The sequence below is a fragment of the Melanotaenia boesemani genome, chromosome 3, assembly GCF_017639745.1.
Source record: "Melanotaenia boesemani isolate fMelBoe1 chromosome 3, fMelBoe1.pri, whole genome shotgun sequence".
Classification (NCBI taxonomy): Eukaryota; Metazoa; Chordata; class Actinopteri; order Atheriniformes; family Melanotaeniidae; genus Melanotaenia; species Melanotaenia boesemani.
This window is the reverse complement of record NC_055684.1, coordinates 30,140,567-30,159,029: the sequence shown is the minus strand read 5'-3', so window position 1 is coordinate 30,159,029 and position 18,463 is coordinate 30,140,567. Positions and strand designations below refer to the sequence as shown.

Genomic DNA, 18,463 nt, shown 5'->3' with positions numbered 1-18,463 from the left:
TTAGTTCCTGTTATGGAAGAATAACAACATTAAATAACCAATTAAATTTTTACCATTTGTACAGGGTTGCAGGTTTATTTAGAGTAACAAAAATACATATGAAATGGTGCTACAGGCAAATGTTCTACTTTAAAGAGAACTTTAAAATAGTTACTGCTAAATACACTGCTTAAGCCCTTCTTCATTTCTTTCCCCTGTCTACAGGCTTCATTAAATCTTTCCTGGATAAATTAGCAGCTGAGCTTGTTCTGCAGGTAGGAATCTGTTCCATGTGCTGGTACATCAAGCAGACCAGGCAGCAGAACAGCTGCAAGATGGAGTTAGCAGACAGTAACCAAGTTTTTTATTCTTTTTATTTTAGAAATTTATATATCACCTTTAAAACAGTCCAGTGTAATATTGTGGCTTATCTTTAATTCTGTAACTCAACAGCAGACAGTTTATTCAACACTTTAACCACTGATTTATTTATCACTCTGGAAAAACATTTTATCACTAGATAGGTTTTCAAATGATCAAGTTGTCTGTGATTTATTGTTGATCTAATTCAGTGTGTGGCTGTATAGTAATAGCTGGTTGGTTGACTCATGCTAAAGTGTGTGTTAGCCCTGCAGGGCCCGATCCAGTACACGCTCATCCTGCACAGGAAACGGCATGGTGACACGCAGTTGCCTGTTCTCCTCCATGGTGTGCTGGATGGTCTCATAGGCGTTCGAGTTTCCAGACCAGCATCGACGAGATACCTGCAACACACACAACAACATAGATAACAGTCAACATTGCGTAATTAATTGGACTGGAATCCTTCAAAATGCTTCTTTTTCTGCACTCTCACCCCGTTGGAGACATCCCAGTTGAGCATCAGACTGGCACGTTTTGCTGCCTCCTCTGAGCCATCTAACAGCAAACCAAATCCTCCATTTATAACCTCCCCCCTGCAGATGAAATATAGCCATTAAGCGATGCGAGTCACAAAAGCCAGTAACACAGCAGACTATTTACGGAACATAACAAGTCTCACCAGCCAACACCGCCACCATTGTGTAGAGCAACCCATGTGGCACCTCTAAATGCATCCCCAACAAAATTCTGGACTGCCATATCTGCAACAAGGAGAGATGTTGTGTCCTAAGTTGCCTTTTCTTACTACTTATTATATATCTTTGGCCATGTGCACAAGGGCAAGAAAAGAAAATTGGGGTATTTAGAGCTGAGATGAAGTTATTTTTATCTCTATCAGTAGAAAATTGGGAGGATAGTTTCAGATGGCACTTATCAGTTCCTTATAGAAACTGTAGTTAAAAATATATTTGTATAGGCTTTCAATTTTTCCGTATTTATCTTGTTGCTGTAAGAAAGTAGGATCTGTGAGCTGTCTGTTTCTGTTATTCTAAATCTGCATATTATACAGAAACGGAAATATCCTAGCTATACACAGCTGTAGCAACGAAAGCACATACCAGCACAAAAAGCAGAGCCATCATAGACATTGGAGGTCTCTCTGAAGGGGCTGTCTGTTCCACTGACATCATGATGGTCTCTGCTAATTACCACCGGTGCCTGAACACATGTAACAATAAAAGGCGCTGTTGAGATCCCACTGAAAAGATGCAGACAGCAGTGAACATGCAACACTTATAGCTGGCAGTTCATTCTCATACCGAAACTCTTCCTTCTGCGATGGCTGTGTTGATAGCTAAAGCAATCCGGACTCTTCCTTTCTGGTCAGAGTAGAGGATTCTAGCTTGGGATCCCACAACCTAAACAAGGATGAAAAGATAAAACTCAGCAACTGTGGATATATTTTTACTTGCGTGATTTGCTCTGAGAGAGAGAGAGAGAGAGTGAGAGAGAGAGAGACAGAGAGAGAGAGCGAGAGAGTAGAAAGCTGACCATTTTGTGTTTTCCAGCCTCTCTGATCCAGCGGATGTTGTCCTTGTACTGCTGTTTTATACGAGCTGATGCACTGGCACTAATTTCCTCCAGAACAGTGGCAGCAATGCTGTCAGTTACGGCCAGATCTTCAGGATCACCAGATGTGCACACCCAGCGAAATGGCCCAAAGCCCAATGAGAAAATGTCCCTGCAGGAGACAAAAAGCAAGACGATTACTGACTTGTCCCACCAAAGTTTTTCTAGGTTTGTGATGTTGATGAGACGCGTCAAAGTGTCTCTTGACTAAATGAATGACAAAATTTCTCACCCCATGATGTGCTGAACATACGAAGGATAACGGAACTCTGTTTCTCCTCCACCAACTTTTTTAACATCTGCACCTATATTTAAGAAACAAACCAAAAAAATGTTTATTTATCATTATTGTAATGCAAAGTGAAGAATGCTAGTTTGTGTGTTTTTTTGTTTAACTACTCACCAGCTCTTTGGGCCTCCAGAAGGAAAGCATTGCCATAGTCCCAGAAGAACATACCTGCATCGGACAACTTGTTGATAGCCTTTATGTGTCTTCGAAGACTGTGATGTCACACAAAAAGTTGTTATTTCAGTTTAATAACCCACAATTTTACAGATAAAAAAACATTGTTCAGCTCTGAGGTTAATCTAACCTATCTTGGACAATGCTTCGGAATCGACTGGGATCCTTTGACATGAGCTGGTTGGCCTGTCGGAAGCTGAGTGGGACTGGGTAGTAGCCACCATTAAAGGGGTTGTGCAGTGAGGTCTGATCTGAACCCAGATCCACCAGGAGCTCTCCTGTTCTCTCAAACTCCAGCAGGAGCCTCTCCCTGATCAGAGAGGTACAAGTACCATTAATACTTGAAGAGAATCTAATAAAAAAAAAAGAACATGGTTGTGTTTGGGTAAAGCTTTCACAGCTCACTCACCACAGGTCTACGATGTTGCCATGGTAACCAAGACTGAGGGCAGTTTTGGAGCTTTTGGCTTCTCTGTAAGTCAGGATAACAATTTAGAGGAGAGAGGTTTTTGAAACTGTCTCTTTTTTTAAATGTAGGATTTGTGAAAATAGGACAATGTTTGGATTTTGAACATAAAGACAACTAACTGCTGAGTATAGCATTAATAGTACATAGGAGCCTTTTTATTTATTATTTTTTATTTTGCTATGCTTCAGATTTATCCAAAAGCAGATTTATTTCAAACTTCCCTTACTGAGCTGCAGTTTTCCTTAAAAACAAGGCCCAAAGAGGTTTTTGCAAAAATTTGTTATTCTAAAAAAGGGCTAAAATAGTCAAATTTACATCTGTAATCAGTCGCTTCATTGATTGCTTTGAATTACCTTTCTTCATGACGTTCTCTAGTTTTCCTTGTCAGGAATACCCAAGCTCAATCAGATTGTCCACATTCATTTTTGGGTCTCTCCAGGGACACTCCACTGGGCTCAGGTCCAGACTTTGGCTGAACCTGGACAGTTTCTTTGAAGCTATTTCTATATTTTCTTTGGGAGTATGCTTCAGCTATTGTCTTGCTGAAAAGGGGACCTTCCTCCCAGCCTGAGATCCTGAGTGCTCTGAGAAAGGTTTTTTGTTAGGACTGCTCTGTGTTTTTCTTTCTCTTTATGCTGGCTTATCCATCTTGCCACCATCGGGTATGACTGTAGAGAGGGTATAAATTAACTGATGCTCAGTGGCTCTTTCCTCCACACACATACACACCGGACACACTAGTTGAAATTGTGGTCACATATGATGTACGCAGACTAGTATATCATGAGTGATAGCTTTATGTCTGTCCTCCTGTGAGGTTTTCTATTTCAGAATGATGGAGGATGCTGTGCATGTTGGCTTTTCTAACACTACGTACGTTTTTTTAACATTCTTAGCCAGACCACTGGTCTATGAACAATTTTCTCAACCTCACTGATTGGTTTTCATGCTCATGTACACCTTGACCTGTTAGATTAAATATCTTTTTAATTACATCCTATTACACCAGTTAGGCACAGGGGGAGGGATGTAAAGCTATCTCAAGGATCAGTGATAGAAACAGGATGCACCAGAATTCAGTTGACAGCATTTTAACAGAGTCTGACTAATTATTGTATTTCACAACTGAGAAGTCATATCAGCACCATCAAGATCATCAACTATGAAGTCAATAAACTTTAACAGTTTGATAAAGATTTGGATGCTACCTGATGCGTTTAATGCATTGCTCCAAGCTGCTGGTGACCTCCATCAACCAACCCTGCTCGTGTCTCTTTCTCAGCGGCACCTCATCCACCTACACACAAATCAAATTCACATTATCACACAAACACAGTGAACTTCCTTCATTTCCGCTTACTCAGCAGTGCCTATCACTGGGAAATGAATGAAAACCAGCTGACCTCAGCAATCACGCCAACACAGCCAGTAATGACAGCAGCTTTGGCCTGAGCACCGCTCATGCCACCGAGGCCAGAGGTCACGAAGACATGCCCCCTCAAGTCATCAGTGCCCAGGTATCTCCGACCTGCATTCAGCACAGTCAACTACCCAGACAGATACAGGGAAACATACTGTTATAAAACACAGAGCAGGTACTCAGCCCTACATTATTGTGGTATTTTCTTCATTTGGAAAATATGGTGTGCATTTTTACAAACCATGGTGCCATGAACTATCCCCTGAGGCCCAATGTAGCAGTAGCTGCCAGCAGTCATTTGACCATACCTGTATATAAACAGCAAAAGTACACAGATTATACCACACACCTGCATAACACAAGAAATATGAATTCACTTTTTGATGATGTTGTTAGAAAAATTGAGAGCATCTTAAAAAAAAAAATAAAAAACTCACATTGTCACACCAAGAGCAAACATCTTCTCATATTGATCTCTGGAGGAATAATTTGGAATAACCTGATTTAAGGGAGAGAAACTGTGAGTTATGTTATGCATTTTTGTGTTATTTTATTAAGCCAGATATGTGCCGTACAGTTACCATGCCATTGGTGATGATAGCGCGAGGTGATGAAGGCAGACTCGGGAACAAACCCATGGGGTGTCCGCTGTACATGACCAGAGTTTGCTCCTCTGTCATCTCACTCAGGTAATGCATCACAAGGCTGAACTGCACTCACATAATCACAAGCACAAGTCATCAAAATGCAAAATGATATTACTGTAGTAATATCAGACATTATCAGAGATAACAGAAACTCTGGGCTTACCTGGGCCCAGTTACTGAACACCTGTCCATTCCCTCCATAGGTGACAAGCTCCTGGGGAAACTGTGGGATGAAGAAAAATTTAGCTGCCATAGAGACATCAGATAAAACAGAAGCTATGTTCTTATAAATACAAGCGGTGTTCACCTGAGCAACTGCTGGGTCCAAGTTGTTCATGATCATTAGCATCATAGATGCTGCTTGACGTGTGCGGCAGGGATACTGATCTATGGGATAAGCTCTGAGGAGGAGAGTAAATTTACATAACTGCAGTGGTGAAACAAAAGCACAACCATCTTAACAGTAATCCTATTACTACGTGTGCACATGCGCACTCACTACTACATGTCCTGCACAGGGTTGGACACTAGGTTTTCTGCTGTTGTGTTTTAGAACAGTTTTGCTCATTTCTTTTCTGAAGCATAGAGCATGAATTCTTTAAATGCTGAGCAATTTGGGAAATAAAGGAAGTAAAGAAAACATACTACATTTAGAGGATTACGGCAATGTGATTTAATAATAATAATAAAAAAAAACATCAACCAAAATAAATTTTTTTTTACCACTCAGAAATCTGAACCAGGGCTCCTCACCTCATCCGTAATGTTGGACAGAAGCGGTACATGTATATGTGCCCGTACTGCCGCAGCTCTTGAGCAAATTCAGGTGCAAGCGTTGCATGATGAGAGGGGGGGAAATAACGCAGGGCATTTCTCAGAGCCAGCTAAAGGGTAGAAGCATTTAAAGTAGGTTACAAAAAAAGGCAGTGCTTAAGTGACGTCATAGACGTGAGTAGATGTTTTACTCCTTTTCTCACCCGTCTTACACAACAGGCAGAGCTCTCCCTGTGCCCCATTTAATTATTAACTGAAGCTTTTGCTTCAGAGTTTGGGCAATCACTTTTGGACCTTTGACAAGAAGCAATTTTTTGGATGGACAAACAGGTCTGATGCAATTAGACCGACTTCACGTGGATAATGTAAAACATAAACCTAAATATCCTAAATATGACATCTTTCTATCAACGTAACTCTTTACAAATGGTCTCAAAAGCAGCTTGAGATTTCTCCACAATATACAGACATTGATTCTTTTCCTCATTTAAAGCTGGTCTTACTGGAGCACAGCTGTCTCAGATGTGTTCCACACCACTGGATATGCATTAAAGCTTAAAGGTGTGAAAATGTTGGAATTCAGTCATTTCTAATGTTAACCTCGACTTAGGAAGTGTGAATGTCTGTGATGAGAGCTTAAATGAAATGCTACAGTGAAACAATAACAGTGGACATTGATCACAAACTACAGAGTTAGAAAGGTGATTAAAAACTACTGTGTTAGTAATATTTACTCACTCGTTCCTCTTCAGCTGTCAGGTTGGGCGTCCGAATAGGTGCGTGTGGCACACTTGGATCTCGTTCCCGGTTAGGTGGCAAAGGGTCTAGGGGTAGACCACTGCATATCTCCTTTAAATTAGACATTTTGTTGAGAATTTTCTGTCCCACACACACGCAGAAAGCAGGAGACAAAGATCAGGCTGGACACTGAAGGCAACTTTAACCCTTACTGTAAAAATGGCCCAGGAGGAAAAAAAAAGTGTAATTTTGAACATTAAGGGCTGATTTCACTTCGCCTTTCAGTCCCATTGGCTTTTTGTTCGTCTTTGCCCTTACAAATCCACCAATGACACACCACAGCTAGACCAGGGTGCTTGGTAATTATTGATCCTGGTACATGCCTGAGTGGACAAACGGTAACACTGACCTCTGATCCCTCATGTTTTGTAATAAAACTAAGCTAAATAAAAGTGTGCCTTAGTCTAACCCTGTGGATGAGTTAGGAAATAATATATTACAGAATGTGGAATCTTTCTTTATTTCCTCTTTCATTTCTACTGGTTCTTACCATGTACAGACCAATAACACCACCTGCTGATTAAATTTTGTTTAAATTAGGATCTTTGTGAGAAAGGGACACACACACAGCAGAGCATCATCATCTATGATACTGCCCGTGACGAAAACATGTTTAATCCAAGAAAAGGAAACCATGCAGACAGTATCATCTTACCAAAGTTAAAAAAGATCATTATTATTTGCATGTTCATCATCATCTGAAAGCTAAACATATGAAGGCTGACTTATATGATGTTTCATTGTCCAAAGATTCATGTTATACTTCCGAGGTCCAATTCTGCTTTCATTCCACATGCTGCTTCTCAGAAAATGTAAATGTCTTTCACTTTTATTTTTTTTGGTAGACAGGCTGAATCCTGATAACAGTACTTTTACAAAATCACTAAGAAGTTGTTTGGCTGATGTCCTCAATGAAAATAAAAAAATACAATAAATCCTCTTTTGCCATCAGCCAGTTGACCATATATCAGCTCATCTTGATTCTTTGGAGCCCAATGTAAATTTCACATAGAAGCTTTCTTTTTTTTTTCTTTCTTTCTTCGTGGGAAGTTCTGTGCTTATTTTGTGCTGTTTAAAATACACTATGTTCAGTTGTGAGGATTCTTTTGGTGCTACATTTCTAAATTATTTTAAATGTTTAAAATAAATGTGAATGGAAATAATGGAATAAAAGGAAATGTTGAAATAATTTTTTTTCTTCCTTTCTTTCTCTTTATAGTGTTTTCATCTTCTGAGGCAGTCATGTCCTGATCTCAACTTAGGGGAGGGGCTGTGGAGGCAGAGCTGAAGCACAGCAGAGAGGGAGGGACCTGTACTGTATTTATTATTGACGACAGCTTTAAAGTGCACACCTCTAACATCCTTCAGTGTCTTTCTCTGTATATCATCTACAAGAATATGGCAAGAGAAGTTTTTTTAACATGAAAAAATTACAATAAAAAAGGTCAAAATTTCAGTCTGAAACAGCTAAAAAAACTAAATGAACTCTCATGCACATAATTGCTGCAGAGTCACTGTATAGCCATTAACAAGTTTAAACATTTTTTTCCCTATTTGATTAAAACTTTAAATTGAGGAGATACCAGGTATTGAACAATGTCAATATACACTTAATAAAACTGCTCTATAAATGATTTATTCCAATTCAACTAATTTTAATATCTGCTCTCCAAACAGTGACCTCCAGGGCAGAAAAGCTGAAGGTCAACAGACAGCTCGGCTCATGTCAGGACTAAAGGTCAAAACATGTTTGCTCCTGTTGACAGTACAAGGTTGTTTTCAGAAGGTCGACCCTGGTAACATAGAATGAAATATTTCATAGAAAAAAAAGAGTTGTAATGCATTTTGTTAAAAAACTTTAATATTTATTTCAGACAACCTTTCGCTGCACACAAATGCTTCAGTAGGGTTCAGATGAGGTAAATGTTTTTAATTCTGGTTATGAATTAGCATTAGTGCATCCCCAGAGGATAGAGAGAAACAGTGGAAACACTTAGGACCACACACTGAAATATTCTTCAGAACATCTATGCTTCATCGCTCTATTCAGCAAAATGATCATTGACATTGGTAAAATGAAATGAAATAATGAAATTACTTCATTTATCCCAAAGGGAAATTCGAACCTTGAGGGCAGTGACCTTTCTGTGTGGAGTTTGCATGTTCTCCCCATGTATGCGTGGGTTCTCTTCGAGTACTCTGGCTTCCTCCCACCGTCCAAAGACATGCATTTTAGGTTAATTGATTGCTCTAAATTCTCCCTAGGAGTGAGTGCGAGTGCGAATGGTTGTTTGTCCCCTATGTGTTGGACCTGCGATGGACTGGTGACCTGTCCAGGGCGTACCCTGCCTCTCACCTGTTAATGCTGGGATAGGCTCCAGCTAACCTGCGACCCTTAATGGACCAAGCGGTACAGAGAATGAATTCTCAAAAGAGCTTTAAAGCTCTTAAGGAAAAACTCTTTTTAGTGAGAAACTAATGAAAATAATTTTAAAAATATATATACTGGCTTTCTTTTTGTTCCATCAAGAGTTGAATAAATGTGAAATGTGAATGATGAGTCATGTGGCTCACACAATAAGGCACATTATTAGCTCTCTGCTGAGCTCTCTGTGCTGGGCAGTGTTGTATCAGGGTCCTGCTCGGAGGCAGCTGTTGAATTTAAACCTGATGGCTCTGCAGAAGCAAAGTCTTGTGAAGTCTGGCTGGATGATGTCTCTTCTTCTTGAGGGTAGAGCTCCGGGTAGCGCTGCAAACACTCCTGCATAGTTCTGAACTGCTCCAGGCAGTCAGAGCCCTTTACCTCCTCCTTACTGTAGTGGAAGCAGGAGAAAGCATCTTTAAATTCAGTCCCACAGGGACCACTGGCCATCCCCCCTAAGCAGGGGCAATTCCAATTTATCTCCCCACTAGGAAGAATTAGACCTAAAAGGAGAGTGGAAGCATGAACTCATACATGGTGTAACAACAGTTATTTTTAAAAATGCACTACCAGAGCTCTAACATATCTAACATAACATGTGAGTAGTTTTCCTACTGCTCACCTCGCTCCTCGTATGGGTCATTGGGGTCTTCGTCTACAAGTTCAGCACTGCTGGGTGTTTCATGATCTTCTTTGGTGACAAAGATGATTGTGTCTTTACCTGTTGTGTGAAACAGAAAAGAAATATGACTGGAAAAAGGTGTGTGCATGTTCCCACATTTAATTTTACTATGGCATTTTACACCCTGGGATTGTTTAATGAACCAGAAAGATGTAGCATTTAGGGTTGGAAATGTTGGATAAATAATCGGTTAATCAAAGGGGGAAAAAAATTATCTGTTCATTCACTGTAACGTACATGCTAAGCATATCCTCTTTATCACCATGTTTTAAACAAGTTGTTGGGTAAACCAATACAAAATCTGAAACTATCAATATAGATTTTGCAAAAATGTGACAAGAATTTAACACTACTTTAACTATTATGTAAATAAAATGTTGTAATCAAAAGGGTTAACAGATTAAGTCATTATTACTTAAGGCTGATATTACTTAAGGCAAAGAGGTTGAAAAAGGATCAGATCTAAATGGGACAATATTTTGGGACTGCAGACAGCCCCTCTATGACCTAACCCAACATAAGTGACTCTCTTTAACAGACATCTGAAAACGACACCATAATGAATACCTTATGATGAAGCTTCTAGTGTCATGCAGGTTGCTGCAGGTCAAGGTTAAACTCTGATCGTCACACGTGTCAACTCTCCACTTGTAAAATACATCTGCTGATTTGAACTGCCCCAACTCACATAGTACCAAAACGCAGATTCAACCGGTTTAATACAACGCCAAATTAGATTTTTCATTCACACCCAATTAAACTTCAGTGTTAGCATTAAAAAAAAAGTTAGCCGGCGGCTAGCACAGCATGCTTACCTTCTTCTCTGACCGAGCTCATTTCTTCAAGCTAGAACAGATTAAATTCCTCTGTTAGATCTTCTACAATAACTAGAGGTTCATCAAAGATAAACACTCTTTCTGTTAAACAACACTACAAAAGAAAATAATTACTCCATCATCACAGCGATGTTTCACAACTATCCTTGTTACAGCATGATGGCGTCTTCTTCTTCTCTACAATTTCCGGTGGGGTTGACGCCGCGTGTTGCTCTGCTGCCTCCTAGAGTTCAGAAACTCGCACGTTTTTTTAGTCGCTTCACAAAGAATGAGAAAATTGCAGTTTTGTTTCTTTAAATGTTATAATTATTTTCAAAAATCTTTAAAAGAAAAAATCCATATATATTAGATTACTAAAGCCGTACAATCTCCAAATGAGAAGTAGGCAGCATTCTGCATTTTAATTAGACATCCAGCTACATGAGAATGGAAAACATAAAAAATTGAGTAAAAAAGGAGATGTGTAAGACAGACCACCGTCTTTTGTCACAAAAGTATTTTTTTTTAATCGAGAATGTTTTTTTTAATACAAGTTTGTTCGGAAATGCATTTATTTTTTACATATTCAAAGACTTTATCTTACATGTAAGACATTCAACATTATTAAATGCATGGCCTATGTACAGGAAATCAAAATTTCTCTGAAAAAGTGATTACTTGCAGAGCAAATTATTAAAAACAATAAACAAAAGATGTACATGTGTGGGTAACAACATAGAAAGTGAGGTGAAGGTGAATACTGCCAATCCATGGAAATGCCATACATTAAAACAACAAGAGCCCCCTTTTTTTTTCGTTCACTGGGTGAGGATGGAACCCAATGTGAGTTCCAAGTCCTCTTCCTCTGGGACCCTGCCCATGCACAATCGCTAACGCAGGGTCTCAAATAAGGAACATATACAGTACTTGACTCAGCATCTGGCAGTTAAGATTTTAGTCCATATCTTTACCTGGCAGGTTAACAGAAAAATAAAGTTGAAAGTTTAAGGATAGACTAAGAAAGACTAAGCACACAGCAGGCAGTTCATCGCCTTCATTCTTATCAAGTATGCCTGCATACTGAAGCGCTCACTCAGTCTGAAAACACAAAAAAACTCCCACATGAAACCCTTGAGTGAATCTTGGGGAGCTTTAATCTTGATTCTGGTAAAAATCAGATGAAGATATGTGGAAGGAGGAAATGATGTGTCAGACAGCATGTACTTCCACCAGTAAGTAGCATCCCATTTCTGCTGAGATTCCTGAAGTTTCCTCAAAAGTCTTGAAACTGCAGAACTGATGATGCGGGGGGCCTCTCATGAAAATAAATGCAAGGTTGGCGACTGTAATAAAAGCTGGTAGAGGGTGGGAGGATCATGGCTTTTCTAGAAAAACAGGGCACCCGTGGTGCCTACTTCACTCTGTTCTTTGACAAAGATTTCAAAGTACTGGTAGATGATGGTGACAGCCAGCAGGATTCCAGTCCCAGAACCAATGGCTCCAAGGAAGTCCGCCATCACCGATAAAGCACCGATACACAGTCCACCGAAGGCAGCTGCAGTTGGAATGTACCTACAAAAAAACATTGAGAGAAACTGTGAACATGACCAAGCAAATTTCTCAGCAGAAATATTTTATACAATAATAATGGAAACTGAGCTCAGCTAGAAAAAGGGAAAGGAAAGGGTTTCAGTAAAGTGAAATTAACTGTGACAATGTTATTAAGATTACTAACCTTCTGCTGTGACTTAGCTGATTTTTATCAGTTAAACAATGATAAAACCACTAACTCAGTCTATGTTTAGTTTGTGCAGCTAATGGCATGGACGAGTTGTAATCGATGAAGGTTTTACCTGTTCAGTTCATGAACCATTGAGGTTTCTCTGTGTCCCCTCATCACCATCTGCTGCTCTTTCAGCTGCTTTGCCACCTGCATGAGGGTCGAGAACAGAGCTTTAACACAATATCCCTTTAAAAAACAACAAAGTGCTACATACTTTGGAAATGTTATGACTTACATCTTTTGCAGAAGAGCCTGACACTTCAATCCAGGTTTTGGAGAAAAAAGCACATGAGCCAAGCATGAAGAAAATGTAGATGACTGCATGGACTGGGTCATCTAGGACATTGCCAAATGACTCAGGGGGCGAGAGGTAGTAACAGAGACCTCCAACAGGATAGGCACGGGCTGGGCCTCCAGATGTTGCGTCCTACAGATAAGAGGGGATAAAAAATATTGTTTTAAAGAGGAAGAAAAATGTTGAATACTAACAATAATTTACTGAAGCACATCTAATTTTTCCCCCTGTACATCATTCATGCCTCATATTGGCAGCAACCTGCTGTATATTCAATTTATACTGTATTTATACTGTATGTAACCTCTTCATATCATATAAAAAAACAAGACAGATGTCTTTTTTTTGGATTACCGTTTGTCACCACCAACTGTTTTCCATAGTATACCATCCTATCTTACAAAAAGGCTGCTGTAACTTACAAATAAGTACCCAGATTGTGAACAGATTTAAAAGCAACACATTTCTGTCTTTTGTTTAATTTAAACAGTTACACCTGCTTCTACACCTGTACATGGACATCCATGCATGTTTACAGTCACATCTATTATCAGTTCAAATATCACAAATGAACCTGACATGCACTGTTCTGAGTGTGGGAGGTAACATGGGCACCTGGATAAACCACTCCAGCACAGAAGAAACGTGCAAAATCCCTGCTAATAAATTCTCTCAGTCAATGCAGATCTTCTGACTCTGGATACATGCATGGTCATGTAAAACAGGTGGAGTTGACATCAGATTACTAATCACAGTTTTTTCCTTACAGGCTGAAGATTCAATGATGTAAAAGAAAGAAGAATGGCAACTACAGAAAGCATAAATATTAAGCAGATCAGTATCACCAAAGCACAAATTGATCAAACGACCTACAAGCAAGTCTTATTAAATGAATGTGCTGCAGCTGTATACTTGTTAGAAAGCTTAAAACAAGTAATTCAAACCAGTCTGTGGATTTCTTAAAGAACTAACTTTAGAGTAATCAGTCTGTTTTATGCTCTATGAGCGTTTTCTGCTACTGATGCATCTCTCATAAAGATGATGACGACTTAAAAAATCTTTTGTCTCAGTGGAGTCTATTTTTAGCCATTTAGATAAAGAATATCCTCACTTAATCTTATCCTAATATACATTTGTGTTGAATTTGGTTTTAGTTAGTAATCTGGATACTTGATTTCTTGAAAAATTTAATTTCATGAGGTCACCCCAACTTAGATCTTAGACCACCAAATTATGAATTACTTCATTTTCTTGTACAAAGTGAATGCTTTTTGACAAATCTGAAGAAATTCCCTCAAGGTTTTTGTAAGATATTGTTCTTATGAGAATAAAAGAGACTTATGAAAACCTTTAGGATAATTTTTTGCCATAAGTGTAATATCCAAGATGAGTAAATCAATCCGTGTTCAATCAGTCCATCCAACAAAGAACATCTGATCATCTATTTACATGAAAAAGTGAATAAGTGGAAACTTACAGACCACGTTCCGAGCAGATTAACCAGGAAATTGCCACTGAAACGCGTGGAAAGCATCTGGGAGATAACGTACAAGTTAGAGACCAAGGCAGACTGCAGGATGATGGGAATGTTGGAGGTGTAAAACAGCTTGATGGGGTAGGTATTGTACTGGCCACGATAGCGAGCAGACTTGATGGGCAGATCTACCCTGAATCCCTGTGAGAAGATGTCAGATTTCAACATTAGTAAATAAGCATTTAATCATTTTGCAGTAAAGTCACCCAAAAAAACAAAACAAAAAAAAACAACACAGCAACTCACCTGAAAGTATATAACTACAGCAAAGACAAACACAGTGGCGATAAGGTTCATGAGGTTGGGAAGGTTCTGTCTGTAGAAGGCCTCTCTTAAAGCACGCACTTTGTCTGTCCTTGTAGCAAGCAGATGGAAAAGAGCGATGATTGCTCCCTCAAACTCTGTGCCTAGAAACACAAAGTGACAACAGAAACAGCTGTGACTGAGTGCTACCATAACATGAACCTTCATTAAAAAATAAATAAAATCCTTCATGGACCAGTTTGTGGCTTCTTACCTCTTCCAGTGTTCACAGTGGTGGGGCTAAATGCCTTCCAGACAATGGTCTCACAAATGTTGGTGGCAATGAACAGCGAGATTCCTGAACCAAGACCATAGCCCTTTTGGAGCAACTCATCCAGTAGGAGCACAATCAACCCCGCTACAAACAGCTACACAACAACACAACAGATCCAGTTATGTGAAAACATTTCTCACTGCTATGAACTCACATTTATCTTGGCCATTCATCTAGGGAATACATAGAACCTTTGTTTTCACAACAGGAGCTAATGGTGTCTGTATGTTCCTGAAGGCTCTTACTTGTAATTGAGCCTGAGGATATTTTACTTTTTGAGTAAACTTTTAAACGACACTGGTCCAAACTAAAGTTTGACTTCATAGTAAGCAGCTAGTATCCATAACTGTTAGAGTGCTCTTTCTTAATGTACATTGTACCATTTTCATTACTAGTGCATAAACAAAGACTGTTTATAGAGAGTCATCTTGTTCATTAGGAGAAAAAAAAAAGTCAGTTATGACACTTTTAAAGAAGTTCTTTGATTTTTCACCTGAATGATGATGAGCAGACAGATCCCTGCACCCATCTCTGATGGATCACCATACATGCCGGTCATCACGTACACAATGGCCTGGCCAATGGTGATGATCATCCCAAATACTGAAATAGTCATCAAGGATTAGAGACCCAAACTGCACAATCTGACTATTTTAAAAGTACGTATTTAATCTGAGATTACTGACATTTCTGAGCTCCATTAAAGAGGGCTCTGTCCTTTGGGGTGTCTCCAACTTCAATGATCTTTGCTCCAGCAAGCAGCTGCATTATCAGGCCTGAGGTGACAATAGGTGAGATACCCAGCTCCATCAATGTACCTGGAAGGAGATACTCTTGTTAGGTTATATCAGCAGGACAACAGACTTTTATTTAATCTTTTATTCAATATTTCCTTGAAAAATACCTCTGTTTGACGCCAGAATGACTCTCATCCAGTAGAAAGGATCTGCGGAGTCTGAGGACATTATGCCAAAAAGGGGAATCTGGAGAAGCAGAGTTTGTGCAGGTAAGTTCACAGAGACCTAATTGCTTTTTTGAACTAGATAATATTAAAAATAACTCTCTTTCTAGAGGTCCTAATTTTAGCCTTTCATTAACAATTCACTTCCATGGTAAAGGACAATCACTTGGACACTTAATCCTGTGACAGATGGCATCTGCATGATGCTAATTTCACTGTAGGTGGACATGATCTGTTGAGTTGGCAGTTAATTAGATGATTACCAACCAAATTCATCAATGAAAATATCAATTCATGAAGTCAAGTAAAAAAATTGTGACTTTTTATAATAAACATGTGTTGCATCCCTTTCCGTGACATACTATCTGTAAATAAATTCAACAATCTGAAACAGTATGCATATTTATCACTAAATCTATTTATCTGCCATATTCCTCCTTAAAAGAGGCCACACACATATTGCAGAAATGCGTTAACTACTGTTTTTGCTTTCCTGTCTTCCACCTTCAGTGTATGCGGCCTGCACACAGACAGAGTGGAACACATGGCTTTCTAAAGCGGGGCCTGCTCAAAACCTGGTGATGACCTGAATGACAGACCCATGAGGACACTTGCAGATACAAAGACATGGAAAGCATTCATAGTTTTCTGAGAAACAAACCCCTTCATCATAAATTGTAATTTGTGAAGTGTGAGACATTTTAGACTAAATAAATAAATAAATAAATAAATAAAATATTAGATTGAAAATGAACTAAATGAATGACTGCATCACTACAAAAGAACTACAATTATAATGTTTATGAAATATTTAATGCTGAGGTTATAAAGACAAAAAAATTGTTGTGCAACAGGGATTTTTACTATCCTAAGTGATAGTTGTTAAATTTTGGGTAAATAATTATGTTGGTCAGCCACACTGATAACTGACTTTTAATAATAAGAATAAGAATAAGAAGAATAAGAATAAGAAGAAGCAGCTATTAATAAAAATATGACACTTACCTGGCAACAAACCAGGAAAATGAAGAGGGTAATGGCAGTCCATAACACCTTTTCTCTGAACTGGATCTGTTGGTCAAGCACATTGTGAGGAGTTTAACAAGAGGCTGCTTAAGCTGGCATAAGACTTAATACTGAATGCAATCATTCTAGTACAATAAGAATTAAATAAAATATTTGCACCTTTCTTTCAGGTTTTTGGATCTCTGGCAGTACTGCACAGAATGGCTTTATCACCTCCAAGAATTTGACTGTAAAAAAGCAAACATGAGTGTTTTTACAGGAGATAATTGCTGGCCATCAATGGGACGTGGCAGTGAATGGGGGACGGACTCCTGACAAATTTTATTTGACAATACTGAACAAATAAAGCATTTAATGTTATGGTGTTTCAATCATTGTTGCTTCACTTCCTCCCTGTAACATGTTACTACCGTTATTTACACATTTTCTTATCAACAGCAGGCTCAAGGAAACACCGGTTGTGTTATGCATCGTCATCACTAGACTGTCAATGCCTTTGAATGAGTGGCTAACAAGTTAGCTAAAGAGATTTTCAGTTAACTCGGTACACAGAAGTGGCCCTAAAACCAAACTAAAGACAAAAAATCCAGAGTGCAAAAAACCCTCCAAAACAGCCATTTAATTTCACAAATTATTGATAAATAGAAATACTTCAAAACGCAAAAGCAACAGTCAACCAGTTAGCTTTCAACGTTAGCTAGCCGCCTTCTCTCAGAGACAACGCTAACATAATGAGCTAACTAAGTTAAGAAAAACACAATAAACAATAGGTTGAGTTTTTCTTCACATGGTACAGACATCAGTCTCACAAAGCTGATGAGACAAAGTAATACTCACTGCCCATGATATCCCAGTTGTCCACTTATACGGTTCTTAACAGGAGAAATCTGATCGGAATCAATTTGACTGACTGAACCACCGGGAGAAGGAGGAGGCGGAGAGACCGTAGAGACACGTTACCACTACAGACAGTAGAGCAGAGATTTAAAGAGACAGCACCAAATACGATCATGTTTTCACTTTATTTTATTTTATTTTATTTTATTTTATTTTATTTTATTTTATTTTATTTTATTTTATTTTATTTTACTTTATTTTATTTTTGTACTTTATTTGTTTATAGTTTAATAATTTACCACGTTTGGTCTGCATAGGGAATGAACATAGCTTACTAACTCTAAAGGATTGTCTTTCCACATCAGTATCATTATATCATGAATAGTTATAATTCTCAAATGTAAGGCAAAAGGAACATGGCAGCTATTTTGGTGAATTTTTGGTGTAACATGAAATTGCTGATTAATACTGTATTGATTAAGCAGCAACTGTGACAGAAAGCATACTTGATTTCATTAAATAATTAGTTAATAGTCCTGATGGCCTGGAAGCTTTTGCTATTTCATGTAATAATATTTCCTATTTCATTTGACTGCATTTGACCACAGTTAAAAAAAACAAACGAACATGTATGTTTATTTCTACATTGTATTTACAGTAAACAAACCAAAGGCTGAGCAGAGTTGCACAACATGTAAAAAAGTTTGACAAACGAAACCATTCAACTATCATTTTAAAACCATTTAAATGCAAATTAAAACATTAAAAAAAAAGAAATTATACCAATGATATTATTAAAACCAAAAAACTTTGATTATTAAGAACACACACAAAAGATGATAAATTAATTTTGACTGAGATACATTGTAGTTTAAGCCTCTATACTGTACTTGAATTTAATTATCTGTATCACTCTTTGCAATAAATTACCAAAATTATTCTTTTTGCCAATATGAGGCACATTGATGAGGAGAAAATGAATAAGCCCA

At 38.4% G+C, this 18,463-nt stretch overlaps 3 protein-coding genes across 3 annotated transcripts; all 3 read right to left on the bottom strand.

Moving 5' to 3' along the window:
* Positions 1-46: 46 nt before the first annotated feature.
* uroc1 (urocanate hydratase 1) lies at positions 47-6,805 on the bottom strand. The gene is made up of 19 exons (XM_041980655.1): positions 6,483-6,805; positions 5,724-5,854; positions 5,278-5,371; positions 5,134-5,193; positions 4,905-5,033; positions 4,761-4,822; positions 4,565-4,631; positions 4,307-4,450; positions 4,112-4,200; positions 2,844-2,906; positions 2,565-2,744; positions 2,375-2,472; positions 2,204-2,276; positions 1,894-2,083; positions 1,662-1,760; positions 1,461-1,560; positions 1,022-1,103; positions 836-935; positions 47-743 (listed from the first exon to the last, which is right to left on the bottom strand). Exons 1-19 carry the CDS (start codon positions 6,606-6,608, stop codon positions 603-605), a joined length of 2,028 nt encoding a protein of 675 aa, XP_041836589.1. The 5' UTR covers positions 6,609-6,805; the 3' UTR covers positions 47-602.
* Positions 6,806-8,847: 2,042 nt separating this feature from the next.
* On the bottom strand, positions 8,848-10,643 carry chchd4b (coiled-coil-helix-coiled-coil-helix domain containing 4b). Its single transcript, XM_041980660.1, has 3 exons — positions 10,462-10,643; positions 9,587-9,685; positions 8,848-9,467 (listed from the first exon to the last, which is right to left on the bottom strand). The coding sequence occupies exons 1-3, from the start codon at positions 10,481-10,483 to the stop codon at positions 9,133-9,135; spliced, it is 456 nt and encodes a 151-aa protein (XP_041836594.1). The 5' UTR covers positions 10,484-10,643; the 3' UTR covers positions 8,848-9,132.
* A 318-nt stretch (positions 10,644-10,961) lies between these two features.
* Positions 10,962-17,584, bottom strand: sec61a1 (SEC61 translocon subunit alpha 1). The gene is made up of 12 exons (XM_041980657.1): positions 17,475-17,584; positions 16,797-16,864; positions 16,617-16,682; positions 15,555-15,633; positions 15,337-15,468; positions 15,144-15,253; positions 14,591-14,744; positions 14,320-14,480; positions 14,017-14,214; positions 12,480-12,671; positions 12,315-12,391; positions 10,962-12,033 (listed from the first exon to the last, which is right to left on the bottom strand). Exons 1-12 carry the CDS (start codon positions 17,479-17,481, stop codon positions 11,847-11,849), a joined length of 1,431 nt encoding a protein of 476 aa, XP_041836591.1. The 5' UTR covers positions 17,482-17,584; the 3' UTR covers positions 10,962-11,846.
* Between the last annotated feature and the right edge of the window lie 879 nt (positions 17,585-18,463).

Bases quoted from the DNA above. Each gene is read 5' to 3' on its own strand.
- sec61a1 (XM_041980657.1), bottom strand. The intron at 14,745-15,143 runs GTGAAAAATCAA...GTTGTTGTGTAG, and splicing joins GTCTGCTCATCATCATTCAG to CTGTTTGTAGCGGGGTTGAT. The intron at 12,034-12,314 runs GTAAAACCTTCA...GTTTTTTTGTAG, and splicing joins ATGGTTCATGAACTGAACAG to GTACATTCCAACTGCAGCTG.
- uroc1 (XM_041980655.1), bottom strand. From the start codon at position 6,608: ATGTCTAATTTAAAGGAGATATGCAGTGGTCTACCCCTAGACCCTTTG. The intron at 5,034-5,133 runs GTAAGCCCAGAG...ATGTGAGTGCAG, and splicing joins TGTTCAGTAACTGGGCCCAG to TTCAGCCTTGTGATGCATTA. The intron at 1,761-1,893 runs GTCAGCTTTCTA...ATCCTTGTTTAG, and splicing joins AGGCTGGAAAACACAAAATG to GTTGTGGGATCCCAAGCTAG.
- chchd4b (XM_041980660.1), bottom strand. From the start codon at position 10,483: ATGAGCTCGGTCAGAGAAGAAG. The intron at 9,686-10,461 runs GTAAGCATGCTG...TTCACACAACAG, and splicing joins GAGCTCGGTCAGAGAAGAAG to GTAAAGACACAATCATCTTT. The intron at 9,468-9,586 runs GTGAGCAGTAGG...CTCTCCTTTTAG, and splicing joins TGACCCATACGAGGAGCGAG to GTCTAATTCTTCCTAGTGGG.